The 16,803-nt window shown below is 41.0% G+C and overlaps 1 protein-coding gene across 1 annotated transcript in view; it reads right to left on the minus strand.

Moving 5' to 3' along the window:
* The window catches only part of PDXK (pyridoxal kinase), a 75,805-nt gene that overhangs the window by 11,307 nt on the left and 47,695 nt on the right, over positions 1 to 16,803 (minus strand). Inside the window, exons 4-10 of the mRNA XM_038421279.2 lie at positions 16,401 to 16,484; positions 9,763 to 9,809; positions 7,300 to 7,385; positions 6,388 to 6,433; positions 2,348 to 2,459; positions 1,162 to 1,298; positions 342 to 408 (exon numbers count right to left, since the gene is read on the minus strand). Coding sequence (XP_038277207.2) covers positions 342 to 408; positions 1,162 to 1,298; positions 2,348 to 2,459; positions 6,388 to 6,433; positions 7,300 to 7,385; positions 9,763 to 9,809; positions 16,401 to 16,484 — 579 coding nt within the window. The remainder of the gene's footprint in view (positions 1 to 341; positions 409 to 1,161; positions 1,299 to 2,347; positions 2,460 to 6,387; positions 6,434 to 7,299; positions 7,386 to 9,762; positions 9,810 to 16,400; positions 16,485 to 16,803) is intronic.

The following is a 16,803-nucleotide window of genomic DNA, read 5'->3' on the forward strand; positions in this document are numbered from 1 at the left end:
ACTGAGGCAGCTGGTGCATCCAAAATCAGAAAAAGGTGAGGCTCCCTTGTCCATTACATTCAGCATTTTCCTCAAATTCTCCCACTCTTGCTCTAATAGTAATGCAGTCCCACCGCAAATGCAGCACCTGTCGACTCACCAGCGCATTTTTACCACTGTCATCTAGAATAGAGTTAGAGGACACAGCAGTAAAAACGCTGGTGCTAGAATTCCCTAAATTCTGTTTTGTGGGTGTGGTCTAATAATAGGCCACATTTAGTGCTGAAAACAACTTTCCAGAATGTTTGTTCCAATGAGGATGTGAACAGAGTAAATTCAGGAACAGGGTGTAAAATGATTACCCTTTGCCCACTTGATGGTCCTTTGCAGAACATGCTGCATAGCTGATACCGTCTTTTCACACGCCACCTGCAATTAAATATACATATATGTTTAGGCTTACCAAAATTCCAATCACCCAAGTTAGTCGCAGTGCTTTTGACTATAATGTTCAGAGGCCAACTTGATTGACCCGAAGGGTAACAAGAGTCAATGAGTTGTTTTTTCTCAACCCTATAAGGCACGTACAAGTTGGCAGCTGAATAATGCATAGTGTAAAAAGTTGTAGAATCTTGCAATAACTAGGAGCAAAAGGATCCAAATTAAGGACACAGTCTCCAAAATTAATAAGGAAGAAAGAATCAGCGTGCAAGACACTTATTCTGATAACAAAAGCCACTACTGTAAAAATCATTTATGAACCAAGGATAAAAACCAAATAGTTTTCATTTATATAGAGTATCTTTGATTTGGAAGAATCCCCAAATACTTTTACAGACTGTTCAGAGAAAGACACCTCATCAGCCATCACTGAAATGCAATCACCAAAAATGAGTGGGTTTTTGTGGGGAGGTAACTATATCTATAGGGGACATTTTTAAGTTTGTATAATGTTAAGTGTCCCAGAGATGAAATTTGGTCAGGGGAATAGTTCACACTCTTGCAAGAAGTAAAAAGAAAAGGAGGACCTGTGGCACCTTAGAGACTAAATGTTATTCTGTATTCCGGATATTGTCTCTCTAGCCTTCTGAATCTATATTCCGAAGACTAACAATAATAAAATGAAAGAAGTCATTTATTAAAGCAGTTTCCTGCCAGAAAAAAAAACTACCTCTCTCACACCTTAAGATTATTTGGATGTTTGTGTGTCCAGGCCAAGAGCATCGCAGCAAACAAGTCTCCAGTTCCAACGAAATCAGCATCCACTTTAGGAGACTCCATTCGAATTCTCTGGGTCACCTTGGTGCCATCTGCTCTAGCTGGAAGGCAGACATACACAGTTAAGAAATAGAACCTCTCCCTGCAATTAATACCATACTTACTAACATTTAAAAGGCAATTATTACTGTAGTGCTTGACACTTTAAGTCAGCAGTTCCTTAGGCGGGTCTTTAAAAATTTGAAACTATATACCAGCTCTTTCAAACTATTTTTCTCCAAACTTTGCCCATTTGGGAGCCACATCTGCAGCGTGAGTGCTACACATAATTTGGAAGAGATAGCTAACACCATCATCTTCCATACAGGAGTGCAAGCCACAGCATGTAGAAGAAGAGAAGCATGTATTTCTCCATCTTGAACTATTGGCAGCTGGTTCAGTAAGTATGGTGAATGTGGAAGCTGCTCACACCAAGATGAAGCATCATGTGCTGGAACACTTAGTATCTCTAGGTTGCACCTTGGTTTTAAATGTAAGGGCAGCCACAGGCCACAATGGAGAACAGTCTGTACCTGACCCATGATTACAACAATAACGAAAAAACAGCTTATGGTCCATTTAGTACACTAGAATTTTTAGGTGGTGCCAAGGAACACCAATTGGTTCTAGATTGGGTTTGTATTTCTTAAGTAGTAAGCCAACTTGTTTCTTTTGGCAGCCCAGCATGCAATCTCTACATTTACATCTCATTGGTAAAGAAGAAAGTGGGATTATTCGCCATCCTGCTCAACAGCACTCCTTTAACATGAGAGCATTCAACAACAATTTACCAAGCGCGCACACACAGTGCTTGGTGCTATCAGAAGGCGGGGGAGATGTGGAGAGAAAAAAGGCTTAGGAAAGAAAGAAACAAATTGTTCCTGTCCAGGTTGTTTACAATCTATTTTGTCAAGAAGACAGTACAATTTTTCTTCTTCACTGACAAGCATCTTAAGTTTCCATCTTCCCACCCCACCACCACTGCAGGTGTCCAAATCCATATGATTGAGCTGTTCCCATGTACTCCAGGCTGTTTTCATGGACTGATTTATTCTTACAGCAACAGAAACAAACGGAGCGAGCTGTTCGATAAAACAAGACCATGACTTACTTTTCCTTTGGCTCCCTAGCGCAATTAGGAAGTCACTTCCTAGAGAACCCTGTAGGTCTGAGCTTGTGATCACCACTGTCTCTGGTCCCATAGCATGAAGCATATCCATTACCTTTCCATGCACAAAACAACAAGAACTGGTCATTACGTGTTACTGATAAATGGTAGCAGTCACTGAGCACAGCTCCATTAATAATGCCGAAGAACAGTTTTGTTGAATACTTAAAAACTTAATTGCAACCCTCATAAAGATTAAATAGTTTCCCCTCAAACAACTAATTTAAAATATTAGGATTAGATCTAGAGATCTATAACATTAATGCACTTATTACAATATATTAAGTTTCTCTGTGTTATTTTCAGATCCTCTTCCTATACAGTCCAATACCATGAGTTCAACTGTACAGGCCTCCAAAGAGGCGAGTGAAACCATAAGTAATAAGAAACGTCTAATAATGTGGAGTGTGGGGCTCCCCCCACAAAAAAAGTTCCATGATTTAAGATTTTAGTAGATGGGGGAGAGTGAATCCACATATACGTGTGTGTGAGTGCTAGTGTCTTGTAATAGTTAATAGGATTCTGATAACTTCTCCAGCAACTGAGGTGTTACATTGAACTATAATGACAGAATGGCTTATATAGCCAGCATCATAAGAGACAGTGAATGAATAATAAAATAATAATAATAAATTTAATAAGCCTCAAATAAAGGGAGTTTATCTGAGCTTATCATGTAAATGTTTCTCAATCTCCTTCTCCTTTTGGAACCTAGGTACTGTATGTTTCAAAGGCATGTGTGTATCTGCAGAGGACGTGTACATGTCTAACATTATAGGTATATTCCGCCCTCTAACCATTTCTCACCAGAAGTCAAATCCCTATTTGTGACTCTACAATTGGCTGGTGTGGAAGTGATTTTGATTTTTACACAAAGAAAGGATGACTTCAGTACTTGATTTAGCATAAAAAGCAGATACAAAAATAAATGCCCCTAGAAGAAATCCTCTCAGCCTAGCTATGACTCATGAACAGCTGAATAATAAGGGCTTACTTCTCCTATTATTATTCTGTATCGCCTTCCTTTCTTGTCTGAGTTATTCAAAGTTATTTCTCAACTGTCAAACTTCCTAACACACACAGAGTTGGTCAAAATCAGTAACTCCACCCACTGTTGTTAGTGCAATGAATCTCTGAGGTAATGGCAAGTCCATTTTCATTCCATATTAAATGTTTCACCAAGGTTGCTAATATTCTTGTATTATCTCAATCAAAACTTAAAAAATTGTGAAAAAACCTGAAAAGCCTCTCAAATAGAGACGTGGCAGTAGCCTATAAATAGATGCCCCTGCTCAGGAACCAGTCAATGGCATTACTGATGTTACCAGACCAGTACATACTGTGCTCTCTCACTGTGCGCAACAGTTCAGACACCATGGAATAGTAATTCTGAGAACTGGTTTATAAATGGTCTTTGAAAAGAAGAAAAGCAAGTGGATGGTATCTGTAGCAGAGCCGTTTCTAATAGAAAGCCTCTTCATAATTTTCCATGAGGCATCCGTTGTGCAATGCTTTTATTCAAGATTATAACAACGTTCACTCCATGGTTTTCTAACAATGGTTAGTACATGGTTGCTAGTTGCATGGGTGTCCCGTTTCCACCCTACTTGGGCAACTCTTTATCTGATTGATGTAGCAAAGTAATAGAATGAAGATTTTTCTGTCTTTGAAGAATGAATGACCTGGCTTAGGGCCAGATCTTCACAACAAAGGAAGTCTCAACTATGCAGACCCAGCACAGTTAAACATTCAGGTTGGTGTTCTAGAGCAGAAGAGAGAATTCTGTTCCTAAGCCATCACCCAGCCTCCAAATATAAGTGAATACAGTAGCATGGCCATTCCAAGGCAGGCTTATCTAAGACTCTAGCATGATTTATTCACCTCTACAATAACACCAGACCATGTATAATTGTGTCGGGATTATACAGTGCTGCAATTGATCTTGCTATTAGAGCTAGCTAGATAACATTAATTCCATTTCGGAAAAAGTTTCAAGATTTCAAAAACTGTTCATTCTGCCTTTGAGCGTTGGGTGAAACAGGGTGCCCTAACCACAAGGTATTTCGGGGTCACTCTCTCTTCTCCCCCCGCCAACCTGAGAAACCTTCCCAACTCAATTTTCATGAAAATACACATTTTTTACAGAAATGTTTCTTTTGATTAATTGGCATTTTCTAATGAAAAAAACAAAACATTTGTCAAAAAATTCCCAACCAGCTCTACTTGCTCTGCACTTGAGGTAAAACCCTGGCCCTGCTGTTGACTTAATTCCCATTGACTTGAGTGGGGCCAGGATTCCAGCCTTGGTCTTTGCTGTGCAGATGAGATCATGTGGAATAGACCCTGTATGCTGCAGGCAGCTGAGGAAAAACATGGCCAGAAGGAAAAGAAAATCCTACAAGAAACTAGTCTTCAAACGGGTACGGTACATTTATTACCACATTGTCTCCTCCCTGGCTGAGACGAGATTTTTATCAGTAAATAAGGGTTAACATCCAGCAATCACATATTTGTAAAACAGTTACTCAGTAGCATATTATCACCATTCTTGTGTGGGACTGGAACGTACAAACTGAAAGCTAATGGCTTGTAAGCATGACTAGCAGCATAACCACTCCACTCTACTTAGGCTCTTGATTCCATTGATGAGAATAGCAAAGACACTGTTATAATTAGTGGTGAGTCACATAAGGGGTATTCCCTGGATAGGGCACACTGGGGGATGCAAAACTGGAATAAAAATGGCTGAGATTTTTTGAGCTGCTTTCCACTGGGGAAAAAAACCAAAACAGTACAATCAGCAAGCAACATTCAGATGGCTTTGCTGGAGGAAAAACTGCAAAGATCATGGCTGCTGTAGGTTCACTACTATCCTGGGTGTCAGCATGACCATTGGAATGCAAATTTTCAGATAAACATTAAAAAAAAGGTGAAAAATCAAATCAGGAGAAATAATTCCAGAGTCCTTTACTGAAGGGTCAATTGTATTCACCGAAAGAAAATGCGCGTTAGAACAGAACTGAGCCCCTCAAGTCAACATTACATCAAATCCCTAGTTTTACACTTTACGTTCCAACCCTACAGACTTCAGCATATGTTCAGCTTGCGTAAGAACGAGAGGATTTAACCCTACAAGGACAAATCCTTACTGTAGAACAGGATGTTTGTGAAACCTGCAGCTTCTGGCATTGTCAGATCATGATGCTAGCTTTCACAGGACAAGGTTCAGGTTCCTCCATGCCTACTATTTGGAAGTGCCTGAAGACCATAGTTGCAGCCTGGCTGCTAGTCCTTTGCACTTCCGGGGTGAGCACCACAAGCCCCATCCTGCTGACCAGCTCTCCAGATAGTAAGACACCCAGCCCCTCTAAAAGTTAAAGTTAAGAACCTTCCAGCTGCAGCTACCTACAGCAGAATAGGACCCTGAGCCCAACCCTTCCTGCACACACTTTCGTCAGTGCTGTTCCCTGCTGCACCACAGAGCTTGCTGGTAACTTTTTCCTCTCTAGCAAGCCCTGTGGCAGAGTGAAAGCTGGCTGTGCTAGCCCTGCAGTGTTGCTATCACCGTAGTCTCATCTTGGCAGCAGGGGGAGCAGTTAGTACACCACATCAGTCATTTGAATGAAGAGTATGGTTTTCATCCTAATTAGTGCATTTCTCCATGACCGGCAGTGTGATCATTTATAATATATGGTGGCTCCTTCACCCCCCCACCCCATCCTTACATCTCAGTGGCATTAAGTCCACAGTGCTCTATTTAATATCATTGTTTTGGTTTTATTTAAGTCTTTTTAAAAATTTTCCTTCAACATTCCAACGCTAACCATAAAAAGTTTTCTGTACATGAAATGTGACCTGAATCACTACAACTTTGCAGAGAAATTACAGAGAAGGAGAGATGGGAGGCTATATGCAAGCATTAAGGACACAAATTATAAACTGCAAAATTGCAGGCAGACCTCTGGACACACAGACCTACGTACCTCTAAAGCTTCTTTTTCTGTGTGAATCTTTCTGCCAGTGAGCAACCTAGCAGTCAAGAAAGAAGATTAAAAAACATATATACTATGGACAATCACTGTTTGCTTTGCACACCAGGATTAAGTCTCTGAATATATGATATCTTGTTTACAAGAGGGCCTGAGCAAACCATTGGCTATATTAAATAGCATGTGGTACCAGACTGTCTTTCAGTGTCTTTGCATACAACAGATAGAAATGTCTGATCTTATTGTCAACTGACTAAAATTTAAATCGCTCTGTACATGAAATCAATGGGTGGTCTAGGTTATGTTGCAGTGAATTGTCTGCATCACAAACATTTCCATCTCCCATGATGAACCAAAGATATGGGACTCCCTCAGTAAAAGAGGCAAGATCATGATGCATCATGGGACATTTAAACTGATCAGGGAGCCCAGACTAGGGAGGAGAAGGGAATCATGAGGTGTTGCTATGTCATTTCCAAAGCCAACTATTTCAGTCTTCAGCCAGACTATTTGTGGGGAAAACAAAACAAAAATAAAAAACTGAAAAAAAAATGATTTTTTTTGAACTGGGAAGGTGGTGGGGGACAAAAATATTTTCCAACAAGCTCCAGAAATGACCTTTGGACACAGTCAATTAAAAGTAACTATAAAATACAAAAATATCCCATTTTCTTAAACATCTGCGAGTTATTATTTAAAAAGGTGAAATTCAAATAATATTTTAGTTAAACAAGCAATCATCAAGATTTACTAAGGAGCTCCATTTAAAAACAATTAAAAAAAACAGTAACAAAACCCATAAACACAAACAAAAGCCAATTTACTGAATATAATGGGAGGTACAGAGTTCATTTGTTCCTCTTTTAGCCCCAGATTTACCAAGCATGAAGAGAAATGCGTACTTACTCAGCCTCAAACTGATTAGGAGTTATTATATCTGCAATGGGTACAACTTTGTCCCTGTAGACTGGGAGAAGATCCTTTGGCACATACTGAAAAACAATAGGAAAATGATAATGAACTCTGCCAGAAATTACTTTGGTAGTTACAGTGGTAATTTTCCTTCATTTAAATTTGATTTCCATACATTAACATACATTCTGTAACCTAGTGGACTACTCAGTTTCCAACCTGCAGGAGTACTTAGAAGTTAGAGCAATAAATGGAGTCCTAACTCCTGGCTTCTCTTCCTAGCTTTGCAACTGACTTGTTATGCGACTTTGGAAGAGTCCTCTATGTGTCTCACTTTCTCGCCTCTGTTAAATGAGGAATTGTTCTCCAACTGGCATGGTTGTTGTAAGAATAACTTCATTAATGTGGGCTGGGAGGGGACACCAAAGATTCCTGGCTCAAAACTACTTCCCCAAAAAAAGTTAGTTACAACTGTTACTTTTTGTCTTGTACAGTGACTATTTATCATTGAGACGTGTTGTGCACATATACTTTCCACTATAGCTGTTTGTGCACGCACTACACTTGACACAGAGACTTTTAGTCAGCAGTCCTGTTGGGGTAGTGCACATGCCAGCTCATGCGTCCTTGTGCCTCCAACCAAGGGTATAAAGGATGAGGCAACTCCAGCCTCCCTTCAGTTCCTTCTCACTGGTATCTTGGCAACATTAGCCTCCGAAGGAGCAAGGAAGAAGGGTGAGTCATGGGATATGTATGTTCATATCTCCAATAGTTACTGTACAGAGAAGTAACTTTTTTTTCCTCTTAGTGGCTGTGCACTTCAGGTGATTCTCAAGCACTGCTCCTTCAGGTGGTGGGAGTTTGGCGTCTACTTGAATAATGACTGTAAACCTGTAGAATGGCAGTTATTCAGACGGCATAGTGCTTAGCAAACGTGTAGGCAGATGACCACATTGCTGTTCCACAAAAGTCCACAATTGGGATGTTGGGAGGAAAGCCCACCAGCCCCTCAGATTAAGCGGTCAAAACAGCATCAGTGCCATGGTCAGCACTGGAATTATTGATGGTATGAGGTCGGCATCAGTCAATGGAGCGGGTGTTGAGTGTGTCAGTTCAGACAGTACTGCAGAGTGGCACGTGAGGGCACTCACTCTTCACTAGGTGCCAGACAGCTAGTGCAAGCCTGTATCAGATGAAATGCTGCAGCTGGAGTTCCTGTGTGAGCTCAAGGAGCCCTTCTTCCATCTTGATGCAGTCTTTACTTTCAGAAGGCTGGGAGTTATAGCAGCCTTGTAGTATGGCCCTGGGAAAGGAGAATGACTTTTCTCTCTGGGGGTCTACAGGTCCCCCCCTGCGAGAACTGGATGAAGATGTAAGAGCCAGAGCTGTCTGGAGGAAGAACACTCAGCTTTCTCAGTCCCAGAGGGGCCTGGCTCATAGGCTGGGAGCATGTTTCTCCACGAGGTACTTTGTACCTAAACAGACTAGTGTGTTCTCCTAGTCAAGGAGTTGCAGATGCTGCACTTGTCCCTGATATGCTCTTCATCATGTTGAATGAAGCAGCAAATACGTCCATCGTTCACATTCATAACAGCTTGCCATGAAGGGCAATATTTAAAACCTGGGGACATGTAAAGCTAGTACCAGAGTACAACCCCAGGAGCAAGACAAACAGAAGTTATCCCTTCAGGGAGAAAATCAAAGGAAACACTAAAGCTACATATTTATACTAAGCCTAAACCAGTGGTCACCAACTGGTCGATCGCGATCAACTGGTCAATCCTGGAGACTTTCCCAATCGATCATGATCTCCAGTGGTGTAGCGGGGCTCCTGCTAAGGCAGAATCCCTGCCTGACCCGGCCCCACACCGCTCCCAGAAGTGGCCAGCACACCCCTGCGGCCCAAGGGAGGGGGGCAAGGATCTCCGCACACTGCTCCTGCCTGCAAGCACCACCCCCACGACTCCCCTTGGCTAGGAATGGGGAACTGTGGCCAATGGGAGTTGAGGGGGTGGTGCCCACAGAGAGGGACAGCGTGCAGAGCCATGTGCCCTCCCCCGAGGTCAAAGTTCTGGCTAATGGCTGTTGGGAAATCTATGTGAAATGAGTCACCCCAGACCAGTTGCTAGTGGGCAGGTGTTCAAATCACAACTGGCAGTTTTGTTGGCATTGTCAACGGAGAGGCCTTCACAATGATAGATGGCTAATGCACTTTGAGTGGCATGAAGGAAATTTTTCCCTGACAGTCCGTATGCCAGTTGTTCTGTGGGTTGATAGGGGACTACCGTTCCCAAAGCTATCCATCTAGCACACTTCAGAAACACTAAGTTCATTCAAATAAAGTAAGAGCTCTATAAATGCAACACTGGAATTCAGACTCAAGTTTGAGCAAGGTAGCTTTGTTCTGGTATAAGCAGCTTCTCAATCTAAATATGGTTCAAGCAGACAATTACCAACCATAGAGCCTTCTCCATTCCATTTGTCACCCATCACTGGATCACACACTGCAACAGAAAATAAAACCAACCTTAGAAACAAAGGACCCCTGCGTAGTCCCTGTGGGGAGATAGACTTTTACCCAACAGTAGCAGACATGGTACAACACTGTCATTTTATAAACTTGTGTCATTTGACCCACTCTTGCAATACATCGGAGCAGGAGTTTGTGATCCCTGAAGGGAAAGGGCAGGAGGAGGATGTCAAAAACAGGTATCAGAGGGTTGTGACCACTCTGCCCTCTCCACGTTGTTAAATTCTGGGGGCGGGATGTCCTGGTTAGAGGTGGAGGAGGGAGTGTTGTGAGATGGAAAATGCCGAGAAGCCACTGCCTCAGATCAGAGCAATAAAAATTAGCGAAATCTGGGAAGAAAAGGGGAGGAGCTTATATTTATAGATTGTGTCACACAAAAGCCTTATTTTATTTTAATTAAGAAAGAAAACTCTTCTTCTTCCAGAGCAGATTCTGTAGACACATACCAATCATGATAAAATTAGGATTAAGACAGACGTTTATGGTGCAGTCTCAGGATCATCAATCACATTAATAGCCTATTCAGAGTGACCTTAATTTCAAAATAAGAGTGGAAATAGTCCAGCAGCTGGTGATATGTTCTGAACAGAAATGCTGTCCACAGTATTAAGAGAGTCACTGTCAAGATACAAATCATGGGACAAATCCCAAGGTTCTTATTCAATGTTCAGTCAGTCCTTGCTCAGGCAAATTTCTATTGGTGGCAAAGGGAACCTCTCGGAAACAACCTCGGCATTTGGCACCACATAAAGTTCTTTACCTCTCTTACCAGCACCAGTGTCACTCATTAAACTGAAAGAATTCTAAAAAATAAGTTTATTTCCTGTTATTTTGCTGCCCACTTTTTATATTTCTTTCAGATGGTCAATGAACTACCATTCAGTGGATACATAATTGGTTAAACAATGCAAATGATGATTAACTAATAACTATTGATGGAATAATGTTAAATTGGAAGGAGGTCTCAAGTGGGGTTCCACAAGGATCTGTTCTGGGTCCACTGTTATTTAACATTTTTATTAATTACCTGGATGTAGGTATAGAAAGCATACTGATCAAATCTGCAGATGACACAAAGCTAGGGAGGGTTTGCAAACACTGTGGAGGATAAAGCTAAAATTCAATGGGGTCTTGATAAATTGGAGAACTGGGTTATAGACAACAAAATGAAATTCAACTAAGACAAATGTAAAGTGATACACTTGGTATGATGGGATAATGGGATTTTGGTAAGTAATTGATCTTTAAATATTCAGGGTAAATAGGCCTAATCCCCTGAGATGGGATATTAGATGGATGGGATCTGAGTTACCCAGGAAAGAATTTTCTGTAGTATCTGGCTGGTGAATCTTGCCCATATGCTCAGGGTTTAGCTGATTGCCATATTTGGGGTTGGGAAGGAATTTTCCTCCAGGGCAGATTGGAGAGGCCCTGGAGGTTTTTCGCCTTCCTCTGTAGCATGGGACATGGGTGACTTGAGAGAGGCTTCTCTGCTCCTTGAAGTCTTTAAGCCATGATTTAAGGACTTCAATAGCTCAGACATAGGTGAGGTTTTTTGTAGGAGTGGGTGGGTGAGATTCTGTGCCCTGCGCTGTGCAGGAGGTCGGACTAGATGATCAGAATGGTCCCTTTGACTTTAGTATCTATGACTCTATAAATGTAAAGTGCTACACTTAGGGAGGAAAAACCAAAAGCACAAATACAGAACGGGGAATAACTGGCTTGGCAGCAGCACTGCTGAGAAGGATCTGGGAGCTGTGGTGGATTACAACCTCAACATGAGTCAGAAATGCAAATGCAATTTTTGATTGCTTTAATAGAGGCATAGCATGCAAGTCCCAGAAGGTGATAGTACTGCTCTTCTTGGCTCTGGTTAGGCCTCAGCTGGAGTCCTGTGTCCAATTTGAGTCACCAATGTATAGAAAGGATGTAGAGAAACTGGAAAGGATCCAGAGGTGAATGACAAAGATGATCAAAGGGATGGAATGCAAGCAATGTGAGCAAAGGCTAAAGGAACTGGATATGTTTAGTTTGGAAAAGAGGAGAATAAGGGGGGACATGATAGTGGTCTTCAAATACTTGAAAGGCTGCCATAAAAAAGATGGAGAAAAGTTATTCTCTCTTACCAGAGAGGGCAGGACAAGAGACAATGGGTTCAAATTACAGCATAGCAGATTTAGATTAAATCTCATGAAAAACTTCCTAACTGTAAGAACAGCAAGACAATGTAACAGACTGCCTAAGGAGGTCTTTGTAGGTTTTTAAAAGAAGGCTGGATAGCCATCTGTCTTGAATGGTTTAGACCCAACAAATGCTGCATCTTGGCAGTTAGGCTAGATGACCCTTGCGGTCCCTTTTAACCCTATGATTCTATAAAACTGAACTGGGTGGTTTTAGTTTCTGTTTATAGTCTATTTTCTGATTTCATGCTCTAGTACAAAGTTCTTGGGAGCTTCATAACGTATCAGAGAAATATTTTCAATGAAGGTTTAAACAAAAAAACACCATCACTCATGAAAAATATTTCTCTTCATATATGTTTCATATGTTTTTTTAAAAAACACAAAAAAGCCAGTTTGCTTTAAAAAAAAAAAATTAAAGCATATATCCTGGGCCTAAATTTAAATTGTGGTGTCTAACAAAAGCCTGATTCAAACCACATTAGCCAGAGCCATGTTTAAACATTGTTCTTTGCTGTATAGTGCTGGCTTTAGGCCAGCCTACACAATAATTTTTACCATGTCAACACAGTGTTAGAATGACAGTCTTCCAACCATGTTATACTCGTTCCCTTGAAATGGTAGAAGCTGCTATGTAGACTGCTCCAAATCCTGGTATACATAGTACTAATCAGGTTACAAAATGATTTTATAAAGAGATGGTACAGCCTGGCCCTCTTCTAGGCTATATAAACCAGTTCACAAAAACCGTTGTAACACAATTAGACATTTATGCCGAGATTTGATACTATATAGGCATGTTGTTTCCATCATGAACTGTTTAAACATGTTTCAGAGTAGCAGCCGTGTTATTTTTGAAATTAAGGTCACTCTGAATAGGCTATTAATGTGATTGATGATCCTGAGACTGCACCATAAACGTCTGTCTTAATCCTAATTTTATCATGATTGGTATGTGTCTACAGAATCTGCTCTGGAAGAAGAAGAGTTTTCTTTCTTAATTAAAATAAAATAAGGCTTTTGTGTGACACAATCTATAAATATAAGCTCCTCCCCTTTTCTTCCCAGATTTCGCTAATTTTTATTGCTCTGATCTGAGGCAGTGGCTTCTCGGCATTTTCCATCTCACAACACTCCCTCCTCCACCTCTAACCAGGACATCCCGCCCCCAGAATTTAACAACGTGGAGAGGGCAGAGTGGTCACAACCCTCTGATACCTGTTTTTGACATCCTCCTCCTGCCCTTTCCCTTCAGGGATCACAAACTCCTGCTCCGATGTATTGCAAGAGTGGGTCAAATGACACAAGTTTATAAAATGACAGTGTTGTACCATGTCTGCTACTGTTGGGTAAAAGTCTATCTTGCTGTAATTTGAACCCATTGTCTCTTGTCCTGCCCTCTCTGGTAAGAGAGAATAACTTTTCTCCATCTTTTTTATGGCAGCCTTTCAAGTATTTGAAGACCACTATCATGTCCCCCCTTATTCTCCTCTTTTCCAAACTAAACATATCCAGTTCCTTTAGCCTTTGCTCACATTGCTTGCATTCCATCCCTTTGATCATCTTTGTCATTCACCTCTGGATCCTTTCCAGTTTCTCTACATCCTTTCTATACATTGGTGACTCAAATTGGACACAGGACTCCAGCTGAGGCCTAACCAGAGCCAAGAAGAGCAGTACTATCACCTTCTGGGACTTGCATGCTATGCCTCTATTAAAGCAATCAAAAATTGCATTTGCATTTCTGACTCATGTTGAGGTTGTAATCCACCACAGCTCCCAGATCCTTCTCAGCAGTGCTGCTGCCAAGCCAGTTATTCCCCGTTCTGTATTTGTGCTTTTGGTTTTTCCTCCCTAAGTGTAGCACTTTACATTTATAGAGTCATAGATACTAAAGTCAAAGGGACCATTCTGATCATCTAGTCCGACCTCCTGCACAGCGCAGGGCACAGAATCTCACCCACCCACTCCTACAAAAAACCTCACCTATGTCTGAGCTATTGAAGTCCTTAAATCATGGCTTAAAGACTTCAAGGAGCAGAGAAGCCTCTCTCAAGTCACCCATGTCCCATGCTACAGAGGAAGGCGAAAAACCTCCAGGGCCTCTCCAATCTGCCCTGGAGGAAAATTCCTTCCCAACCCCAAATATGGCAATCAGCTAAACCCTGAGCATATGGGCAAGATTCACCAGCCAGATACTACAGAAAATTCTTTCCTGGGTAACTCAGATCCCATCCATCTAATATCCCATCTCAGGGGATTAGGCCTATTTACCCTGAATATTTAAAGATCAATTACTTACCAAAATCCCATTATCCCATCATACCAAGTGTATCACTTTACATTTGTCTTAGTTGAATTTCATTTTGTTGTCTATAACCCAGTTCTCCAATTTATCAAGACCCCATTGAATTTTAGCTTTATCCTCCACAGTGTTTGCAAACCCTCCCTAGCTTTGTGTCATCTGCAGATTTGATCAGTATGCTTTCTATACCTACATCCAGGTAATTAATAAAAATGTTAAATAACAGTGGACCCAGAACAGATCCTTGTGGAACCCCACTTGAGACCTCCTTCCAATTTAACATTATTCCATCAATAGTTATTAGTTAATCATCATTTGCATTGTTTAACCAATTATGTATCCACTGAATGGTAGTTCATTGACCATCTGAAAGAAATATAAAAAGTGGGCAGCAAAATAACAGGAAATAAACTTATTTTTTAGAATTCTTTCAGTTTAATGAGTGACACTGGTGCTGGTAAGAGAGGTAAAGAACTTTATGTGGTGCCAAATGCCGAGGTTGTTTCCGAGAGGTTCCCTTTGCCACCAATAGAAATTTGCCTGAGCAAGGACTGACTGAACATTGAATAAGAACCTTGGGATTTGTCCCATGATTTGTATCTTGACAGTGACTCTCTTAATACTGTGGACAGCATTTCTGTTCAGAACATATCACCAGCTGCTGGACTATTTCCACTCTTATTTTGAAATTAAGGTCACTCTGAATAGGCTATTATTTGAAACTCCAGAATAGACAGTCTTAATTTCAGCAGAATTATTATGTATTTTGTGTTGTTCATAGAAGGTTGTTGATTATAAAACTGTACCGCTGATGCTTTTATTTATTTCAACAAGAAGTGTTTGCTACTTATAATACATTTGTTAAAACATTTGTAATGCCTATATAACATGACTGAATGAGGCACTCATTTATGGGCTACTCTACACAAAACCTCAAAGTGAATGGAGTATTTTTCACTGAAAAGTTGTTGACATCACTGTTCTGCTTTAGAATGAGGTGAACAGGAACCCCCTTCTTCCTTGCAGTTTGGCACCCGGTGGACACCTTAGATTGGCCAACATAGGGTGGTTACAATTCTTTAGCTCTGCAGGCCAAAGTCAGTGACAGAAATCTAAGTGCTGCTGGCTCAAATGAGACATACTCCACAAACCAACGCCGATCAGAATAAGAATTCTGTTAGCTAGAGGAACAGTTTAATAAATCCAGGATCTGAGTCATCTGTTTCAACTGATAATTGCTTGTGAATCATTTGAGGAGTGTTCTGACCATGCAGCTCTACAGAATCTGAAGACCATTGGGTCAGGCCATCATTTGCAGTCCCTATTCATGGAAACCTCCCACTGACTTGACTGTGCAACTTAAATAGGAGTTCTGCCTGATTAGAGTCTTGGTTTGACCATGGCCATTCAAAGTACCTACAATGATCAAGGAACTGGATAACTCAGGGGACTAGTAATGGGAAATGCAGGTTTTCATAGATTCATAGATACTAAGGTCAGAAGGGACCACTCTGATCATCTTTTCGTCCCTTGATTGCTGGTTTGAGCCTGGCCAGCTATGGGCAGCAGAACGTTACTGTCATCTGCCAGCCATCATGTCTAATCTCAGAGACAGGCCCAGTACTAAATGGTCCTGGAGTCTGAACTGGCCTTTCAAAAATAAAAAGGCCAGGGTGCCACCTCCAGGGTGTGACTGACACACCTTCACAGGACAATGTGGAGAAGTCTGTATCTGAGGATCAAAAGAAGACATCAGTTTCCAGTATTATCAGTACGTCTCACGCCCTCATTGCTAAGCAACAAACAGCAGCAACTAGATAGAGAGGATCACTCCTTAAGGCATATCTTTCTTTGGCTGGCATGATGCAAGAAAAGCACCAGAAGGCACAAAAGTAGAAAGAGAAAAGAATAAATCACTTTAGCAACACTAAACTAACATTCCAATGGAGTCTCAGCAAGATCAAAACAGGGCATTGTTGTGAAATTCAGAATGTCAGAGGACTGACTTCACCTGAAGTGATTTCAACATGTGCACAGAAAATAATGAGACTGAAAAGATTAAAAGCCATCAAGTCCTTACCATACACTAGATTAGAGTTCTGTTGCTTCAACTCCTGAACGATATCAACCACCATTGCAAGGAATGATGCGTCCCTCGTGTAACCTTTAGGCAGAAAAATAATTTTTAAGTTAATTACAGAGAGCAACATTTTGTTTACATCAGACACATCTCTATGCAGAAAGGAATGCTGGTCATTTCCTCTCATTCCTGGAAAAAATGCGTTTAGAACTGAAAAACATCTTAATATTTTATTTAGGGATAAGCGGATTCAGAACAAAGGCAAGATCAACACCTGCTAACTCACCCAATTAAGCCTCTAAAAGAAAACAAGTCTTAGTAAATGAGTCTTGCATAGGAATTGCCCAATATGTGGTCTAAATGCTCGAAAATAAAAAAAAAATTAAAAAGAAAACACCCCCCT

Source organism: Dermochelys coriacea, chromosome 1 (genome assembly GCF_009764565.3).
Source record: "Dermochelys coriacea isolate rDerCor1 chromosome 1, rDerCor1.pri.v4, whole genome shotgun sequence".
NCBI classification, from domain to species: Eukaryota; Metazoa; Chordata; order Testudines; family Dermochelyidae; genus Dermochelys; species Dermochelys coriacea.